Source organism: Montipora capricornis, chromosome 13, assembly GCF_036669925.1.
Source record: "Montipora capricornis isolate CH-2021 chromosome 13, ASM3666992v2, whole genome shotgun sequence".
NCBI lineage: Eukaryota > Metazoa > Cnidaria > Anthozoa > Scleractinia > Acroporidae > Montipora > Montipora capricornis.
The window spans coordinates 6,984,998-7,001,968 of NC_090895.1; the positions used below are offsets into that span (position 1 = coordinate 6,984,998).

Here is a 16,971-nt window from a genome sequence, read left to right on the forward strand (position 1 = left end):
TCAAGTTTTTCGGAAAAAATAGACAATACTCAATTCAAATCTCCCGGGGTTAAGGGGGTTAAGATTCTTTGTGTCCACTGTTTGCCTACAATTATCAAAAGAAATTTGTTTGCCGGAACCAAATCTTACAGTACTTTTAGCCAAAAGACAGTCTTGGTTTTCTCAAAATGAATGTTAATTTCTTCAAAACGTCAAAAAAGAGAATGATATTGAGCCTTTCAGAAGTCATACCTAAGATGACAATGTTACAATTGTACCGCTAGTCACATAAATTACCACTGAAGGTTTCAAACACAACTTTATACCTTCATTCCACTGTTTGGTTGTCCGATGTACAGGCCATTAATACAGAGGAAGGACAAGTTCGAAATGTAAATGCATATAGATATCAACAGAAGTCTGTTACAAATATATTACTTAAAGGAAACGTCCATAATTAAGCCAGTGATGTTACATACGAGAAGAAAATTGAAGTTCCCCTTGGTGTCTTTCAAATTCCACGACTAGTAGTAGGGAGAACATGTAATGATCTAATTAGACAGTATTACGTCATGATTAGAGAAGAACGTCACGCACAAATTTCGTGTCATGGCGAAACAGCAATATTAATATAGCAGGCAAGGACCAAGCACACTTATTATTATACATTGGTGTCACCAGCTCGATTATGATTGGCTATAAGCACGCAGCTAATTCTTGCTTGCTCTGTTTCTCTTACGTCATACCTACAAACAATAGATTATATATATGTAGAATTGACGTCATACATACAGACAATAGTTTTATGCATGCAGAAGTGACGTCACCTGACACACTAACCAGCAGTTTGATCAGTTTTGTCATGGCGGAGCTCAGCTCAGGAATATGCATAACAAAACAATTATTGAATTCGGTTTTCGCATGTTAGCGATAATTATCAAGGCCTCAGTTTGTGTTATCCGCCTCAGCCTTCGGCCTCAGCAGATAACACAAACTTTGGCCTTGATAATTATCGCTAACATGCTCAACCTCATCCAATAATTGTTAATTGTATGTAAATTTAAAATAAAAACATATACCGCTGTAATAGCCAACTTGCTGGATCGTTCCAGCACTAGGATCTTCCTTCCACCGTATTAACAACTTCTAACTACTGGAAGCTCAGTATATCGATTTTTTATCGAAACATGTAAATGACAAGTATAAAAATGAATTGTTGATAAAGAGGTTATTTCAATTTGGACTTGTCAACTTGGCTTTTCATATATCTTATACTGAGAATGTCAGCTGTCATTTCGGACTTTAAGAGCACCATGGAAAACGGTGGCATCCAACGTCGACCATGCTTAGGAAGTCCTACTACTCAGGCTCCCTTTATAAAAACAGACGGAAGTGGCTAATATATTTCACTTCTTGTCACTCACTTCACCTGCAAAGATTCCTCATCCTACTCTTCACTCAGGATTCACACTTCCAATTCGATACATTTTCCTAATTTTTCTCTTGGTGATCCTCATTGTTTGAATCCTTTATTATAATATTTACTAAAGATAGGCACTTGAACTAAATAGGATTGTCACAATATAGCCTACTAAGCAACGTTTCTTTGCCAAGGAAGGGCCGCGAAGAGATTTTGCTCATTTTGCTGCTAAAATATTGTTTAACTTGTTTTCTTTGTAATGTAAACAAGTGAGGAAATCATTTGCAATTAGAATCAGATTGCTCGTAAATTCAGCTATATGATTAATATATTTCTCAAGAAAACTCACAATTGTCTGTTAGGCTTTAACTCATTAATCGAGTAGTCGAATAATATACTAAACTTAAAAAAATAATTTTAAAAATTTTTAAAGCTTCCACGCAAGAATATCCAACGAAAAATACAAACCTACTTAAGACCGAAAGAGCAACAACCACTCTTTAATGAATTAATATGGGTACCTGCTGGAACGGGAGTCTCTTTAAATAAACTCCAACCAGTCTTCCAAGTTATCACTTTTCATTGGTCTAAACGCAAAGCTGTGACGTACAAGGAACCCTCGACTGGTGATTTAGAGGAAAAGCTGCCCATCATGTGAAGAGACTACATTTCTTTTCCTTAACTAATTATAAGTCTCCGAATATCTGCGATCATAAAGCACGAGACTATGGGCCCCGTGTTTTATTTGTATGCTGCATTTCTCCTCTTCGATCTCAAGGTTTTCTCTACCTGTCCATACGGTACGTTTTCAGTTTTATTTTTGAAGAGTTTACTTTCTATTCAGTAGTAAGAGTAAGTGTTAACAGCCTGCATAGTGAAGAAAGGATTGCTCTGATGCTAATCGACAGATCGTCACCACGGAGTGAAAAGCTTTGCACAGAAGCCTGCAAAGCACTTCCAGGGTCGGCACGAATATTGCCGTCCAATTGTGCTACGCTTGCTTTATATATACATCGAATCGGTAGCTTAATTAATTGCTAGCTGCATAGGTGGAATGTCGGAAATAAGTAACGTGTCTGAGAAAGAGCTGTTAGTGATAACATCTCTACCATTTTTGCTAGCTTTAACTTCGATAATCGCCAATTGAATTTCGTTTAAAGCACGTGTAGTGATGGGAGTAATTAAGTATAATAGTCAAGCCTAAAAGCGGAGCTCCCGTTTCTAACCCCAGAAAGCAATTTAGTGTTTATGGAAATAATTATGCTTATTCATTAAGTACAAAACCAGACTTATCGCTAAAACGCGGGGGATAAGGCAACGAAATATGCTACAAATGTGTTTAAAAAAGGAATGAATGTCCGTATTAGTAGCAATTAGCGTCCTTATCTTTTCATTAATAAAATGAAAATATGTGTCAGGTACAACGCCGCCATCATCACGTTTCAAAGCAGTGTGCATGGGTGGCATTTATCAGCCAAAATTCCGTGCTCTGACAAAGTAGAGTTTTCTTTGCAAAGAAAAACCGCCTTTTGGTGTTTTTCCAAAAGTACATGAAAATGACATTTGGTGTGTCCGATGTACTCATGATCACAGTAATTGCTCCAGATAGAGCAAAGGGCGTCACTTTAGTATTCCCTCAGTGCGGAATCCTTAGGTTTGGCAAAGATATGATCCAGCCTGGAACGGTTCTTGGGCATCTTTCACGTTTTAAGAAGCAGCCAAATTTCTTTAAGCCAGAGTAGTCTAAGCATTAAACTGTGATTGGTTTTCAACCTGGTTACAACTTGACGTGAGCCTTAACTTTAGCTCTTTATTTATTTTCCGGTTCAATTCATGGTGTTACTGTTTCACGTTCATAAACCGAACTAAAAATGATGCCGAGTTAACTTATCTTACCGCTTTCTAACTGATCATTCGTAGTAACTGTACTGTGCACAACCCTTTACGTAAAGTAAAACCCACTAGACACGCAACTGAAAACCATCCTATGTAATTCGGTGCAAAAGAAGTACCCAGTGTAAAGATGTATCCCTGAAATATCGCTAAGTTTACCGTTTTTCAGTTTGGAAGATGAATTTTTGAAAAGGGAAAATGACAATTTGAACGGAAATCGCGCAACAGTATCTACAACGGTGTAACCCCAAAGAAGTGACTTGGAATCAATTTCTTGAATGCGCACAGTGGGAAAATTGTAATGGACAAACTTTTAATTAATGCGCCCCAATTATCTCATTATTCGACTGGTCACCGTCTGGTTTGGTTCTTAAATATTCATACATTGTACGTCACAGTGTTACCGACACAAGAAATTCTGGTCATGCGACACAGCTGTTATACGAAGGAGCCGGAAGCGATCCTCGCACTTAAATGGACAATTTGCTCCAATGGGACTCGAACCCATGACCTCTACGAATTGTTCAAATTGTCCAGTTAAGTGCGACGATCACTTCAACTGTATAAACATTCGTTACATTTATTTCTCAAGCTCAACAAATTGACCTGTTCCCAACTGTGTAGCTTCATTCAGTTGGTTAGATCATTGCATCGGTATCGTAGAGGTAATGGGTTCGAATCTCGTTGGAGCCACTTGAATTTTTCAGGTTACTATAAGAGACAATTGCTCAAATTTGTCCAGTTACGTGCGAGGACCACTTCACTCCTTCCTCTATAGCTCCCACTTTAAATATATAAACATTCCTATTTTGTTAGTTCCTAGAACTTTAAATGCAAAGTTTCCATTTTTGCACTGGTCCCACCTGAACCAAATCGTTTGAAACGCTCCTCAGGAGCCAACAACTAGGACTCTCACCTTGATATTATGAGATCTGGTCAAAAAGCTCGCTAGTAGTATTGCCGCTCTAGAGACAGGTTTAAGCATTACACAGTGTATTAAAGCTGACACTATTTATCTCTTACCCTCTGAGTTTAAGCATATCTTCAGATTTCTTAACTCTACAAGCCAAGAGTAAGAATCTGGTATCTGGTTCGTCCCATCAGCGTCAGAAACGTTTTTTTTTTTCAAAATTTTGATCAAGTTTTTCGAGAAAATAAACAATAGATCTTAATGTCAGTTCATAACCCCCGGGTTTAAAGGGGTTAAGATTCTTTATATCCACTGTTTGGCTAAATTATCAAAAGACGTTTTTTTGAACAAAATGTTAGAGTACTTTTAGCCAATAGACAGTCTTGGTTTTTCTCAAAATTAATGTTAAGGTTACTGCTAACCTTATCGGTCTCGAATTTTGCGAAAATTTAAAAGCTACCATAAGATAGCTCATAATATTTGTTTAATTCTAAAAAGAAATTATTTGAAAATGTTTTTTTCTTGCGGAGTTATTTCAAATTTAAAAATACCGGGCCTAAAAAAAAGGAAGTTTCAATCGAGGAAACAAGGAAAAATGGGCTCACTGCTAGCGACTAGGGCTGAGTCTGGAATCAGGTATAAATAATCTATGGCGAAGGATGCTGCGCAGAATGCCTTTTCCTGCGAATTCAAACCTGTTTTGTGTCAAACCCTCTTCAGGAAGGCTTAAGTCGATTTTCATTGGTCGGCAGCATCATAGCGGCATGACCGCAATTACACCCGCATTGGCAAGGTGTGAAATCGTGTAAAATCTCTTCTGCCCGAAAACTCGGGGTTCATTTTTCCAGGAATAGCTCCTCCTCAAATGAATTTATAGGGTATGTAGATTTAACGGTTTTTTACGAGATTTGGCCAAAATGATCGTCGGATATTGGGGCACGAAAGTATGTCAGGCCTTTAAAAAAGTAGAAATCTTTTTACTTTGACGCATCTCAGCGTGTCGCGAAAGGGACAATTTTCTATTGGTCAACTTCAAATTTTATTTTCTCGGAAACCAATAGGAAGATCCTAAAAGCCTGACATACTTTGGTAGCCTATAGAGTTGTGATTGATATAGTACAGTTCGTTTGGTTGTGCGTGATAATGGGAAGGCGGGTAATTTAGTAAAGTAAACATGTATGGTTTTGCGTTTGAAGCTTCGCGCACACTAAAGAAAGAAGTAATAAACTTCAAATGTTTATGTATTCGGATTCTTCATGTTGCTATCTTTTCGGTGATATATAGTTTCCTGGAGGTTTACCGAAAGTAACGCGCTTACGAAAGATTTACCGAAAGGCACCCCAAAAGGTTAACAGTAACCTTAATTGCTTCAAAACGTGAAAGTGCACATGACTCGAAATTTCACCACCAGTTTTTATTTCATATCCTTAAAATTCAGCCTTTGCTTGATAGGATTTCGTTATTAGAATATTTCTACAAGTGTCAAAAAGTTGCGACATTTCCCGCGCGGCCAAAAAGGTCTTCATGACGTCATCAGTTGTGTTAGATTGCAGCGGGAAATGTAAACAACAAGACAAATTGGAGAGTGTGTGTAGCGGCCCTGGCCTAGTCCAAAAACACCGGCCCCGTTTCAAACCTACCCGGCAAACCTACGAAGACTTCGATCCGGTGTTGGCTGATATGTCTGAGGTCTGAAGATTTAAGTAACGAACTTTCTCAACCATACACCTGGCAAAAAGAAAGAAAATCAACCAGTGATTGCAATAGATCGAGATCGAAGGAAGGTGCAGTGTGAATTGATATGCTCGCACGGGTGAGCCGATAGACCTCAACCTCTCGATAGACCACAACTTCGTTCTATGCCATATCGTTCCAAGTCAGATGGTTCTACTTCTACAATGACGATGAATAACGACTTCCTCGATGTTTTTTTTTTTTAACTCGGTTATCAATTGAAATGCATTTAGCGCGTTTAGTGAATATAAATCGACTCTGCCTCAGATCGTTTCCAGTGTCACGCCATAAAAAATAAATTCGTAGCCGTATAATGGAAAATGCCAAGAACGTGAAATGTTGTGTTACCCCAAACAATAGCTAAAACAATGGAAAGAATGACATGTCATTGTTCCGTGCAAGGGTTGCAAACCAATGGCGAGTAATCTTTGGATCAGCTGCTACACTACTGAATGTTGTAGAAGACGAATGCATAAACAACCTCACCAAGTCTGCTTAGTTTTCACTTGCGAGACAGTACACATGAGTTTTAAACACCTAATATACTTGAAACGTTCAAACTGCGGAGAATCATAACGAGAGACATTTTATATTTCCAATCAAAACGGATTTCATTGTTTGGTGTCACGCAAGTAACAATAAGGAAATTTAAAATGCTGTATTTTCAAAACCAAAAACGTCAAGGAACTGGTAACTTGTACAAAGATTTTTTTCTAGGTCATCTTCAACCTTGCATATATAAAAATCCGGAAGACCTCACGGTTTTGATTTTAGAATATGCGAAAACCATCTACTCATCGAACTTTCGAATGCTCGCGTCTTTTAATAAGTAAATGCACGCAAATGGATAATTAACTCAGGTCCTCAGAGAGATCCTTGAGACCACAGAGGAGGAGAGCTGTAATCTGGATACCGAGAACTGAAAATACAAGTGAAGGGAAAATGACGGGCTCAAGAGTGATGTAAACACAGACCGCAAGATTTCGCCCGATGTGGATTTCATACCAAATTGTTATTCTTCGTTAAATAACTTGACTGCAGCTGCCAGTAGAGAAGATCTGGGAATACTCTATATTGCTGTGTGCGCTTTAAATCGTAAATGTAGGAGTAAAATACGCTCACAACCGCACTGAATCCTTGCACAAGTTGCAAGTTTACACAACCGATGACATCAAAATCCTCGACTCGATCCCAGGCCTTTGTCCCATATTTTCCTTAAAAATACGCGAGGTTTCTTCGCATTTTAGATATGTTCTCGGAGCAGAAATTAAATTGTTTTTGTACAGAGATGTTCCTTAGATCATTACATTTTAGATTTTAAAATAAAAAATGGTGGTGAAATTTCGAGTCATATGCACTTTAAAAAAAAAGAACGGTACTGCGGCTTTCAGAAGTCATGGCTAAGATGACAATGTTACAATTGTACCGCGAATTGCTTATATCACCAATGAGGGTTTTAAACACAACTTTAGACGTTTATTCCACTGTTTGGTTGTCCGATATACAGGTCACTGACATAGAGGAAGGAGAAGATCGAAACAACAATATTAGCATAGCAGGCTAGGACCAAGCACACTTATTGCATGTAAATTTAAAATAAGAACATATGCCGCTGTAATAACCCACTTTCCTGGATCCTTCCAGTACTGGGATCTTCCTTCAACCTTGTTAACAACTTCTAATACATAACCGTACTCAAAGTTTAACTAAGTGAACATTTACCACGGGAACGTAGAATAACTATTTGAAGCTCTGTACATTGATTTTTTTATCGAGGTTTAAATGTAAATGACAAGTATAAAAATGCATTGTTGATAAAGGGGTTATTTCTATTTGGACTTGTCAAATTGGCTTTTCATATATCTTATACTGAACATTTCAGCCGTCATTTCGAATTTTAATAGCACCATGGCAAACGGTGGCATCCAACGTCGACCATGCATCGGACGTCCTACTACTCAGGCTCCCTTTATAAAGACAGACGGAAGTGGCAAATAAATTTCACTTCTTGTCACTCACTTCGCCTGCAAAGATTCTTCATTCTACTCTTTACTCAGGATTCACATTTCGAATTCATAATTTTTCTCTTGGTGATCCTCATTATTTGAATCCTTTATTATAATATTTAATAAAGATAGACACTTGAACTAAGTAGGATTGTCACAATATAGCCTACTAAGCAACGTATCCATGCGAAGGAAGGACCACGAAGGGATTTTCCTCATTTTGCTGCTAAAATATTGTTTAACTTGTTTTCTTTGTATTGTAAACAAGTGAGGAAGTCATTTGCAATTAGAATGAGCTTGCTCGTAAATTCAGCTATATGATTAACATATATCTCACGAAAACTCACAATTGTCTGTTAGGCTTTAACTCATTAATGAAGAATATCCACCGAAAAATACAAAACTACTTAAGACGGAAAGAGCAACATTTGCCACCAAAGAATTGGGAACCAACAACTATTTGAAAAACAAAATTAATAATTTGAGAGAACAACTCTTTAAAATATGGGTACCTGCTGGAACGAGGGTCTCTTTAAATAAACTCCAACCAGTCTTCCAAGTTATCACTTTTCATTGGTCTAAACTCAAAGCTGTGACGTACAAGGACACTCGACAGGTGCTTTAGAGGAGAAGCTGTCCATCATGTGAGGTGACTTCGGTTCTTTTCTATTCTAATTATATGTCTCCGAATATCTGCGATCATAAAGCACGAGACTATGGGCCCCGTGTTTTATTTGTTTGCTGTATTCCTCCTCTTCGGTCTCAAGGTTTTCTCTACCTGTCCATACGGTACGTTTTCAGTTATATTTTTGAAAGGTTTATTTTCTACTTAGTAGTAAGAGTAGATGTTAACAGCTGCATAGTGAAGGAGGAAGTGTTCTGATGCCAGTCGACAAATCGTCACCACGGAGTGAAGAGCTTTTTCACAGAAGCCTGCATAGCACTTCCTGGGTAGCACGAATATTGCCGTCCAATTGTGCTACGCTTGCTTTGTATATACATCGAAATTACTCCGATCTCGTTAAAAGCTCGGTAGCTTAATTGATAGCTGCATGGATCGAATGTCACGAATAAGTAATGGCTCTTAGAAAGAACTGTTACTGATAACATCTCTACCATTTTCGCTAGCTTTAACGCCGATAATCGCCAATTGAATTTTGTTTAAAGCAGGGGGTAATGAGTATATAGATATAGTCAAGCCTAAAAGTGGAGCTCCTGTTTCTAACCCCAGAAATCAATTTAGTGTTTATGGAAATAATTATGCTTATTCATAAAGTACAAAACCAGACTTATCGTCAAAACGCGGGGGATAAGAGTCTCACAACTAAAATATGCTACAAACTTGTTTAAAAAAGGAAAGAATGTCCGTATAAGAAACAATGAGCGTCCTTATCTTTCAATTAATAAGATGAAAATAGGTGTCAGGTACAACGCCGCTAGCATCACGTTCCAAAGGAGTGTGCATAGGTGGCATTTGTGAGCCAAACTTCCGCGCTCTGACAAGTAGAGTTTTCTTTGCAAAGAAAAACCGCCTTTTAGTGTTTAATCAAAAAGTACACGAAACTGACATTTGGTGTGTCCGATGTACTCATGATCACAGTAATTCCTCCAGATAGAGTAAAGTGCGTTTATTATTTCCTCGGTGCGGGATCCTTAGGTCCCTGGAACGCCTGGAACGGTTCTTGGGCATCTTTCTTAAAAGCAGCACAGCCAGAGTAGTCTAAGCATTAAACTGTGATTGGTTTTCAGCCTGGTTACAACTTGATTTGAGCATTAACTTTAGCTCTTTATTTATTTTCCGGTTCAATTCATGGTGTTACTGCTTCACGTTCATAAACCGAACTAAAAATGATACCGAGTTAACTTATCTTACCGCTTTCTAAGTGATCATTCGTAGTAACTGTGCACAACCCCACTAGACAACCGAAAACCATCCTATGTAATTCGGTGCACAAAAAGTACCCAGTGTAAAGATGTATCCTTGAAATATCGCTGAGTTTACCGTTGCTCAGTCAAAAATTCAATGAGCCTAACTCAGTGTGGAACATGAATTTTTGACAAGGGCCGGAAACTGACAATTTCAACGGAAGTCGTGCAACAGTATCTATAACGATATATTATAGCTGAATGACAAGGGAGATGAGACAGATTCCCAACTTTCATACGAAGTACAAAATAATATAATTATACCATGAATGTACATTATTTGTTCAGTACCATATACTATGTTGTGGGAAAAGAAGGCAGTGAATCCCTTCCCGCGTGCCCTCATAACTCCGTCTAACTCAATAGACGCACGCTATGCATGAACCATTTCTTCATGGGAAATACTTCAGTGGAAGTCTCGGGATTTTGAAGAAGTAGATAAAGGCAAATTAAAGTCTTAAACCAAAAAAAGGTACACGACTTTTCCCTTGCGAGATAATTTTAAAAGACCTGTGTTGGAGAAGCAATATGAAGCTAGACCGCTGGCATGTGTTAATGTTTAATCGAAATTCAAGAAGTCTCAAGGTGACATCAATGGCTTCGCCTGCTTGAACAAATAACAATATTATTAAAAGTGTTCCACGACAAACAAAAATTAATATTAAAACCGCAGATTCCCTTTAAGCTAATAATGAACCATTAGTGTACATATTTCTGTCAATGAAAACGGAATTTTCTCTTACAGCGTCTTATCACATCTATTAGAATCTTTCGAAACTTGTCTGAGTAAACTTAACTTACGGCCATCGCGATCGAACGGAGTCATTCGTTGCGGCAACTGTGCGTAACCCTCTGTAATAATACTGGCTTTATTAATGCATCATTAAATACAACATACGATGACTTGAGATAAAAACAAGTAAAACATGAAAAATATAAGAGGAAAAGTACAATTAAAATACTTTGGGTATCGCACTAAAAACTCACGCGAACACAAGAATTTGTGGTACCTTAAAGCGATTCATCGCTCGAGTACAATGGCTATTGATCGTAGCCATTGATACAGGGACGGTGGAGCATATCTGGTACTGGGGATTCCAGGGGGTTCAGGGGGGAATTCTCCGCCAGAAATTTTTGAAATCCTGACGCTGGGGTTGTTTTATTTCTTATTGGTTGCTTTGTTCATTTTGTTTCGCTTTTCCTTCTGTTAGTTTTCTTTTCTATGTTTTATGGGTTTTTTCAATCATTTTTAATTTCTTATTTATTTTGGCTCTAAATTGCTAATTGGGGCTAAAGACAACCAAGTCTCTTTCCTCTTCCCCCCCCCCCCCCCCACCCCCGGCTCCACCGTCCCTGTGATATCAGTGAGTAATTGGGATAGCTCATATCATTAAAATTTTCTCGAGTTTGCGCCTAGAAGCTGCATCTCTGTGCTCTTCATGGTTGAGTAGATTACTTTGGAATTGCAATAATTGAAAGGCTGCGATTCTGCACACCCTGCAAATCTTCAGAGAGGTATTTAGGGAAACCATCCCAGACCGGATCGGAGATGCATCTATAACCCACCAGATAACCGAAAATTATCCTATGCAATTCGGTAGGGAAAAAGTATTCTATGTAAAGTATAGCCCTTTTCAAAAATTCAATGAACCTAACTCGGTTTGCAAGTTCAAATTGTCTAAGAGAAATTCACCATGTCAACCGTCGGGAACCCTTGTAGCAAGATCTATTAAGATACCTTCAATCTTCCTCTTTTGGTATCAATAGGATACGAATAATTAATTATCATCCTCCTTACAGCTTATATCGCTGAATGGCAAGGTAGATGAGTGAGATTTACAACTTCAATATTCATTATATCATGCATGACGGTATGCCATCTGTTAAGCACTATATATTATCGTGGAAAAAGGACTTAAACTTAATCTTGTCAAGCCCTTCCCCCGTATTGCACCTATAACTCCGTCTGAGTCTCGGAATTCTGAAGAGGTAAATTTTAAGCAAATTACATCTGGAACCAAACCCGATAGTCGAGTTTTCCTTGCGTGATAACATTTTAAAAGACCCAGCTGTGTTGGTGATGAAATATGATGCTAAACCGCCGGCATGCGTTAATTTTTAATCGAAACTCAAGAAGAAGTTTCAAGGTGATATCATTGGCTTCGCCTTCTTGAACAAATAAAAATACCAATAAAAGTGTTCGACGACAAACAAAAATTACCATTGCCTCTAAGCTAATAATGAACCATTAGTGCAGTTATTTCTGTCAATGAAAACGGAATTTTCTGTTACAGCGTCTTATCCCATCTAAATATTTCCGTCCGAAGGAAGGGCTACGAAGAGAGTTTTCTCGTTTTTCGCACGCTCTGCAATATTGGTCAACTTGCAAATGTTTTCTTTGTAATATAAGCCAATAAAGAAGTCATTTGCAATTAGAATCAGATTGGCTCGTAATCTCAGCTATATAATTAATGTATTTCTCAAGAAAATTCAAAGTTATTTGCAAAGCTTTAATTTATTCTTCAGTACTAAAGTTAGCAAAGTAAGATTGTATTTAACAATATAAAGTATCCACAGAAACCCGTCCTTTTCAGCACATAGTAAACACAAGAAGACTAGAATATCCATCGAAAAATACAAGGCTTGTAAAGACCTTGTGAGTAAAAATTGAAGCAAATAGTTTACCTCGAATTTGCTACCAAAGAATTTGGAAAAAACGATTATCTGGACACGAATAATTTAAGACAAACACTCTCTAAAGAATTAACATGGATATCTGCTGGAAATTGGAAATAGAGTCTCTTCAAATAAACTTCTACCCTTATTCCAATTTACCACTCCTCATTGGTTCAAACTCTAAGCTGTGACGTCCAATGAACATTTGACTGGCGTCTTAGAGGACACTCGATCTGCGGCCAAGTACGTAAATTTTTACCTCATTTCTTTATCCTTTTTAAGTCTCCGAATATCTGCGATCATAGTACAAGGCCATGGGCGCCGTATTTTATTTGTATGGTGCCTTTCTCCTGTTCGGTTTCAACGTTGTCTCTACCTGTCCAGACGGTACGTTTTTAGTTTTATTTTTGAAGGGCTTACTTTCTACTTAATAATAAGAGGAAGTGTTATCAGCTTGCATACGTGAGGGAAGAGGTGTCCTGATGCTAGAGCTAGACCGTCACCATAGAGTGAAAAACTTGTGCATTAAGGAATTGCACAGAAGCTTGTAAAAAAACTACTAGTGCCTAATTGAACATTGCCGTCCAATTGTGCCATGACTGCTTCATATATATATACATCCAACCTACTCCGATCTAGTTAAAAACTCGATAGCTTTATTGATAACTGCATCTCGCGAATAAGTGAAGTGTATAAGAAAGAGCTGATATGAAGTGTTCCATGTCTACCTTTTTCACAAGAACGTCGAAAATCGTCAGTTGAATTTGTTTAATTAAACCATGGCCAGTGATGGGGGAAACCAAGAATATTACCGATTTAAGACGAGTCACTTCAGATAAAAGCTTGATGAAACCATGTTTTGGTGTTGCCAACGGATTAATACCACTATCTGATCTTTTCAGGGCCGGCACTTTCATGCACTTAATGAAAGGAATATAGAATTGAAGTGAGGGTTTTTAGACAAAAGAACTGTGTGATCCTCGCACTTAACTGGACAATTGAAGCAATTGTCACTTTATAGCCACTTTCATGCACTATTGAACAAACTAGAGACGGTTGTTTTTCTGTACTTGTCCTAAATGTGTCAAGCTGTGCGCCATCTTAGGGCAAAAAAAAAACCGGACTGATCGGTAGAAGACGCGGGATAGGACAACTCACAGCGAATATGGTGTTGGTGTTATTCCAAAAGTGCGCCAAACCGATATTTAAGGTTTTCGATGTTCTCATGATCACAGTCGAAATTGCTCCAGATAGAGTAAAAGGCGTCAATTTGTTCTTCCTTCGGTGCGGGATACTTAAGTTTGGCAAAAATATGACCGCGCCTGGAAGGGTTCTTTGGCAACTTTCATGTTTTAAGCAGCATTCAAATATTTCAAGCCAGAGCAGCATTAAACTGTGATTTATTTTCAACTTGGTTACAAATTGATGTGAACCTTAACTTTCGCTCTTTATTTATCTTCCGGTTCAATTCATGGTGTTATTGCTTCACGCTCGTAAACCGAACTAAAAAGGATCCCCAGTTAACTTAACTTACCGACTTCGAACAGATCATTCGTAGTACCTGTGCACGACCCTTTAGATAACGTTCAACCCACTAGATAACCGAAAACCATCCTATTTAATTCGGTGCGCAAAAAGTACCCAGTGAAAACACTTATCCCTCAAATATCGCTCAGTGTACCGTTGTTCAGTCAAAATTCAATGAACCTAACTCAGTTTGGAGGATGAAATTTTGAATTAGAGAAACTGACAATTTCAACCAAACTCTTGCTGGATGACAGAGATGACTCGGATTCCCAACTTAAATAAGTAGTAAAAATTAATAACATTATACCATGACTGTACATTATTTTTTAAGTACTATATACTATCGTGGAGCAAAGACCTAAGGCAGTCAAACCCTTCCCGCCTACCCCTATAACTCCGTCTAATTCCATAAACGCACCTTAATAAAAATCCTTGGGTGAAAGTTTCGTGATTTTGAAACAAGGTGGACTAAAACCAAATTACATTTGGAACCAAAACTGGTAGTCAAGTTTTCCTTGCGTGATAATTTTAAACGACCCGTGTTCGAGAAGCAGTATGAAGCTAGTCCGCCTGCACTTGTTAATGTTTTAACGAAATTCAAGAAGTTTTAAGGTGATATCAATGGCTGCGCCTTCTTGTAAAAATAAAAACACCGTTAAAAGTGCTCCACGACGAACAAAAATTGATATTAAATCCTGGGATTCCCTCTAAGCTAATAATGAACCATTACTGCGCATATGTCTGTCAATGAAAACGGAATTTTCTCTTACAGCGTCTTACCCTATCTCTTAGAATCTTTCCAAACCCGTCTCAGTTAACTTAACTTACCGCCTTCTAACGGAGTCATTGGTTGCGGCAGCTGTGCATAACCCTCAATAATAATATTAGCTTTATTAATCGATCATTAAAAACAACGTACGATGAATTTAGAATAATAAAATTAAAACATGAAAAATATGAAAGGCAAAGTGCAATTAAAATACTTTGGGTATCGCAGAGTAAAATCCCACGAGAACATCACTTTTTTTTTTTTTTAATGCAACTAGCCTTTGGCACAAGGACATATCAGTGCGAGAATATGGGACCTTAACACGATCCATCGCTCGAGTACAATGGCTATTTGTCGTATCCATTGATATCAGTGAGTAATTGGGATAGTTCGTATCATTAAAATTTTCTCGAGTTCTCGCCTACAAGCTGCATCTCCACAGGCTAGTCTTCGGAATGCCAGTAATTGAAAGGCTGCGAATCTGCACACGCTGCAGACCTTCAACGAGGTATTTGGGGATACCACCCCAGATTGGAGATTCATCTGTAAAATAAAGTATAACCCACCAGATAACCGAAAATCATCCTACGCAATTCGGTACAAAAAAAGGTACCCTATGTATAGTGTAGGGCTGTTCAAAAATTCAAGGAACGTACCTCAGTTTGGAGAACGGATGATTTTTTTTTTAAATTGTCTGAGAGAAACTTACAATGTCAACGGTCGGGAACTCTTGCAACAGGATGTATTCCGATATATTCCGATCCATTGCGAACAATGCGACAAAGGTTATGTGGGCGAAACTTCTCCGCTATTAGAAACTCGAGTTAAGGAACATCTTTCTAGGAATTCGTCAGCTGTTCATGAACATCGCAAGTTCACGGGTCATTCAGTGGATTCCAGCAAAACAAAAGTTCTTGCCACGGAGAATAACACATTCAAAAGCCGCATAAGGGAGGCAATTGAGATAAGATTACGTAAGCCGTCTTTGAACAGAGACAATGGCTTCGAATTAGCCAGCATCTATGACACCATCCTAGCCCCCTCGAGATCATTATATAACCCTTCTTAACATTTAAATTTGCATTGTGGCTGACGATGTTCGGTGGATCCGAACGAAATATCCCAATTTTAAGTTTTTAACTGCGCTCTGAGTACCGAAATTTTCTTATTTTTTACAGTTTTAAACAATCAAAAGTGTTCCACGACAAACAAAAACTAATATTGCCTCTAAGCTAATAATGAATCATTAATGCAGTTATTTCTGTCAATGAAAACGGAATTTTCTCTTACAGCGTCTTATCCATCTAGATATTTCGCTGCAAAGGAAGAAACAAGAAGAGATTTTTTCTCATTCTTCGCACCGCTCTGCGATATTGGTTAACTTGCACTTGTTTTCTTTGTAATGTAGCGCCAATAAAGAAGTCAATTGCAATTAAAATCAGACTTACTCCTAGCTTCAGCTATATAGTTAATGTATTCAAACTTTAATTTATTCGTCAGAACTAAAGTTATTAAAGTAAGATTGTATTTAAGAATATAACTTATCCACAGAAACCCGACCTTTTCAACAGAATAGTGTATATATATTAAGAACGCAAGAATATCCATCGAAAAAAACAAACCTTCTAAAGACCGCGTGTGCAAAAAATGGAAGCCAATAATTCACCTCCAATTTGCTACCAAGGAATTTGGAAGAAACGATTATCTGGACATGAAAAATTTAAGACAACCACTCTTTAACAAATTAATATGGATATCTGCTGGAAAGAGAGTCTCTTTAAATAAACTTCAACCTTATTCAAAGTTACCACTTCTCATTGGTTCAAACTCAAAGCTGTGACGTCTAATGAATATTTGACTGGCGTAACATTTTGACAAAAGCTGTACGACGGCAAGTGAAATGACTTCATTTCTTTATCCTTTCTAAGTCTCCGAATATCTGCGATCATAGCGCAAGGTCATGGGCCCCGTGTTGTATTTGTATGCTGCCTTTCTCCTGTTCGGTTTCAACGTTGTCTCTACCTGTCCAGACGGTACGTTTTTAGTTGTATTTTTGAAGAATGTACTTTCTACTTAATAGTAAGAGCAGGTGTTATCAGCTTGCATACTTGAAGAAAGAGGAGTCCCGATG

The 16,971-nt window shown here is 38.0% G+C and overlaps 1 protein-coding gene across 5 annotated transcripts in view; it reads left to right on the plus strand.

Annotated features, from left to right (window-relative positions):
• The first annotated feature begins 2,016 nt into the window (after positions 1–2,016).
• The window catches only part of LOC138029767 (protein kinase C-binding protein NELL2-like), a 60,108-nt gene continuing 45,153 nt past the window's right edge, over positions 2,017–16,971 (plus strand). For 2 of the 5 annotated variants that reach the window (XM_068877587.1, XM_068877592.1), the window contains exon 1: positions 16,723–16,873. In XM_068877587.1, the coding sequence (XP_068733688.1) occupies positions 16,801–16,873 (73 nt within the window). In that variant the 5' untranslated portion in view covers positions 16,723–16,800. Of the gene's footprint in view, positions 2,200–8,577; positions 8,732–12,825; positions 12,932–16,722; positions 16,874–16,971 lie in introns of those variants that run through there. The other 3 variants (XM_068877589.1, XM_068877588.1, XM_068877590.1) reach the window with 3 other exon arrangements.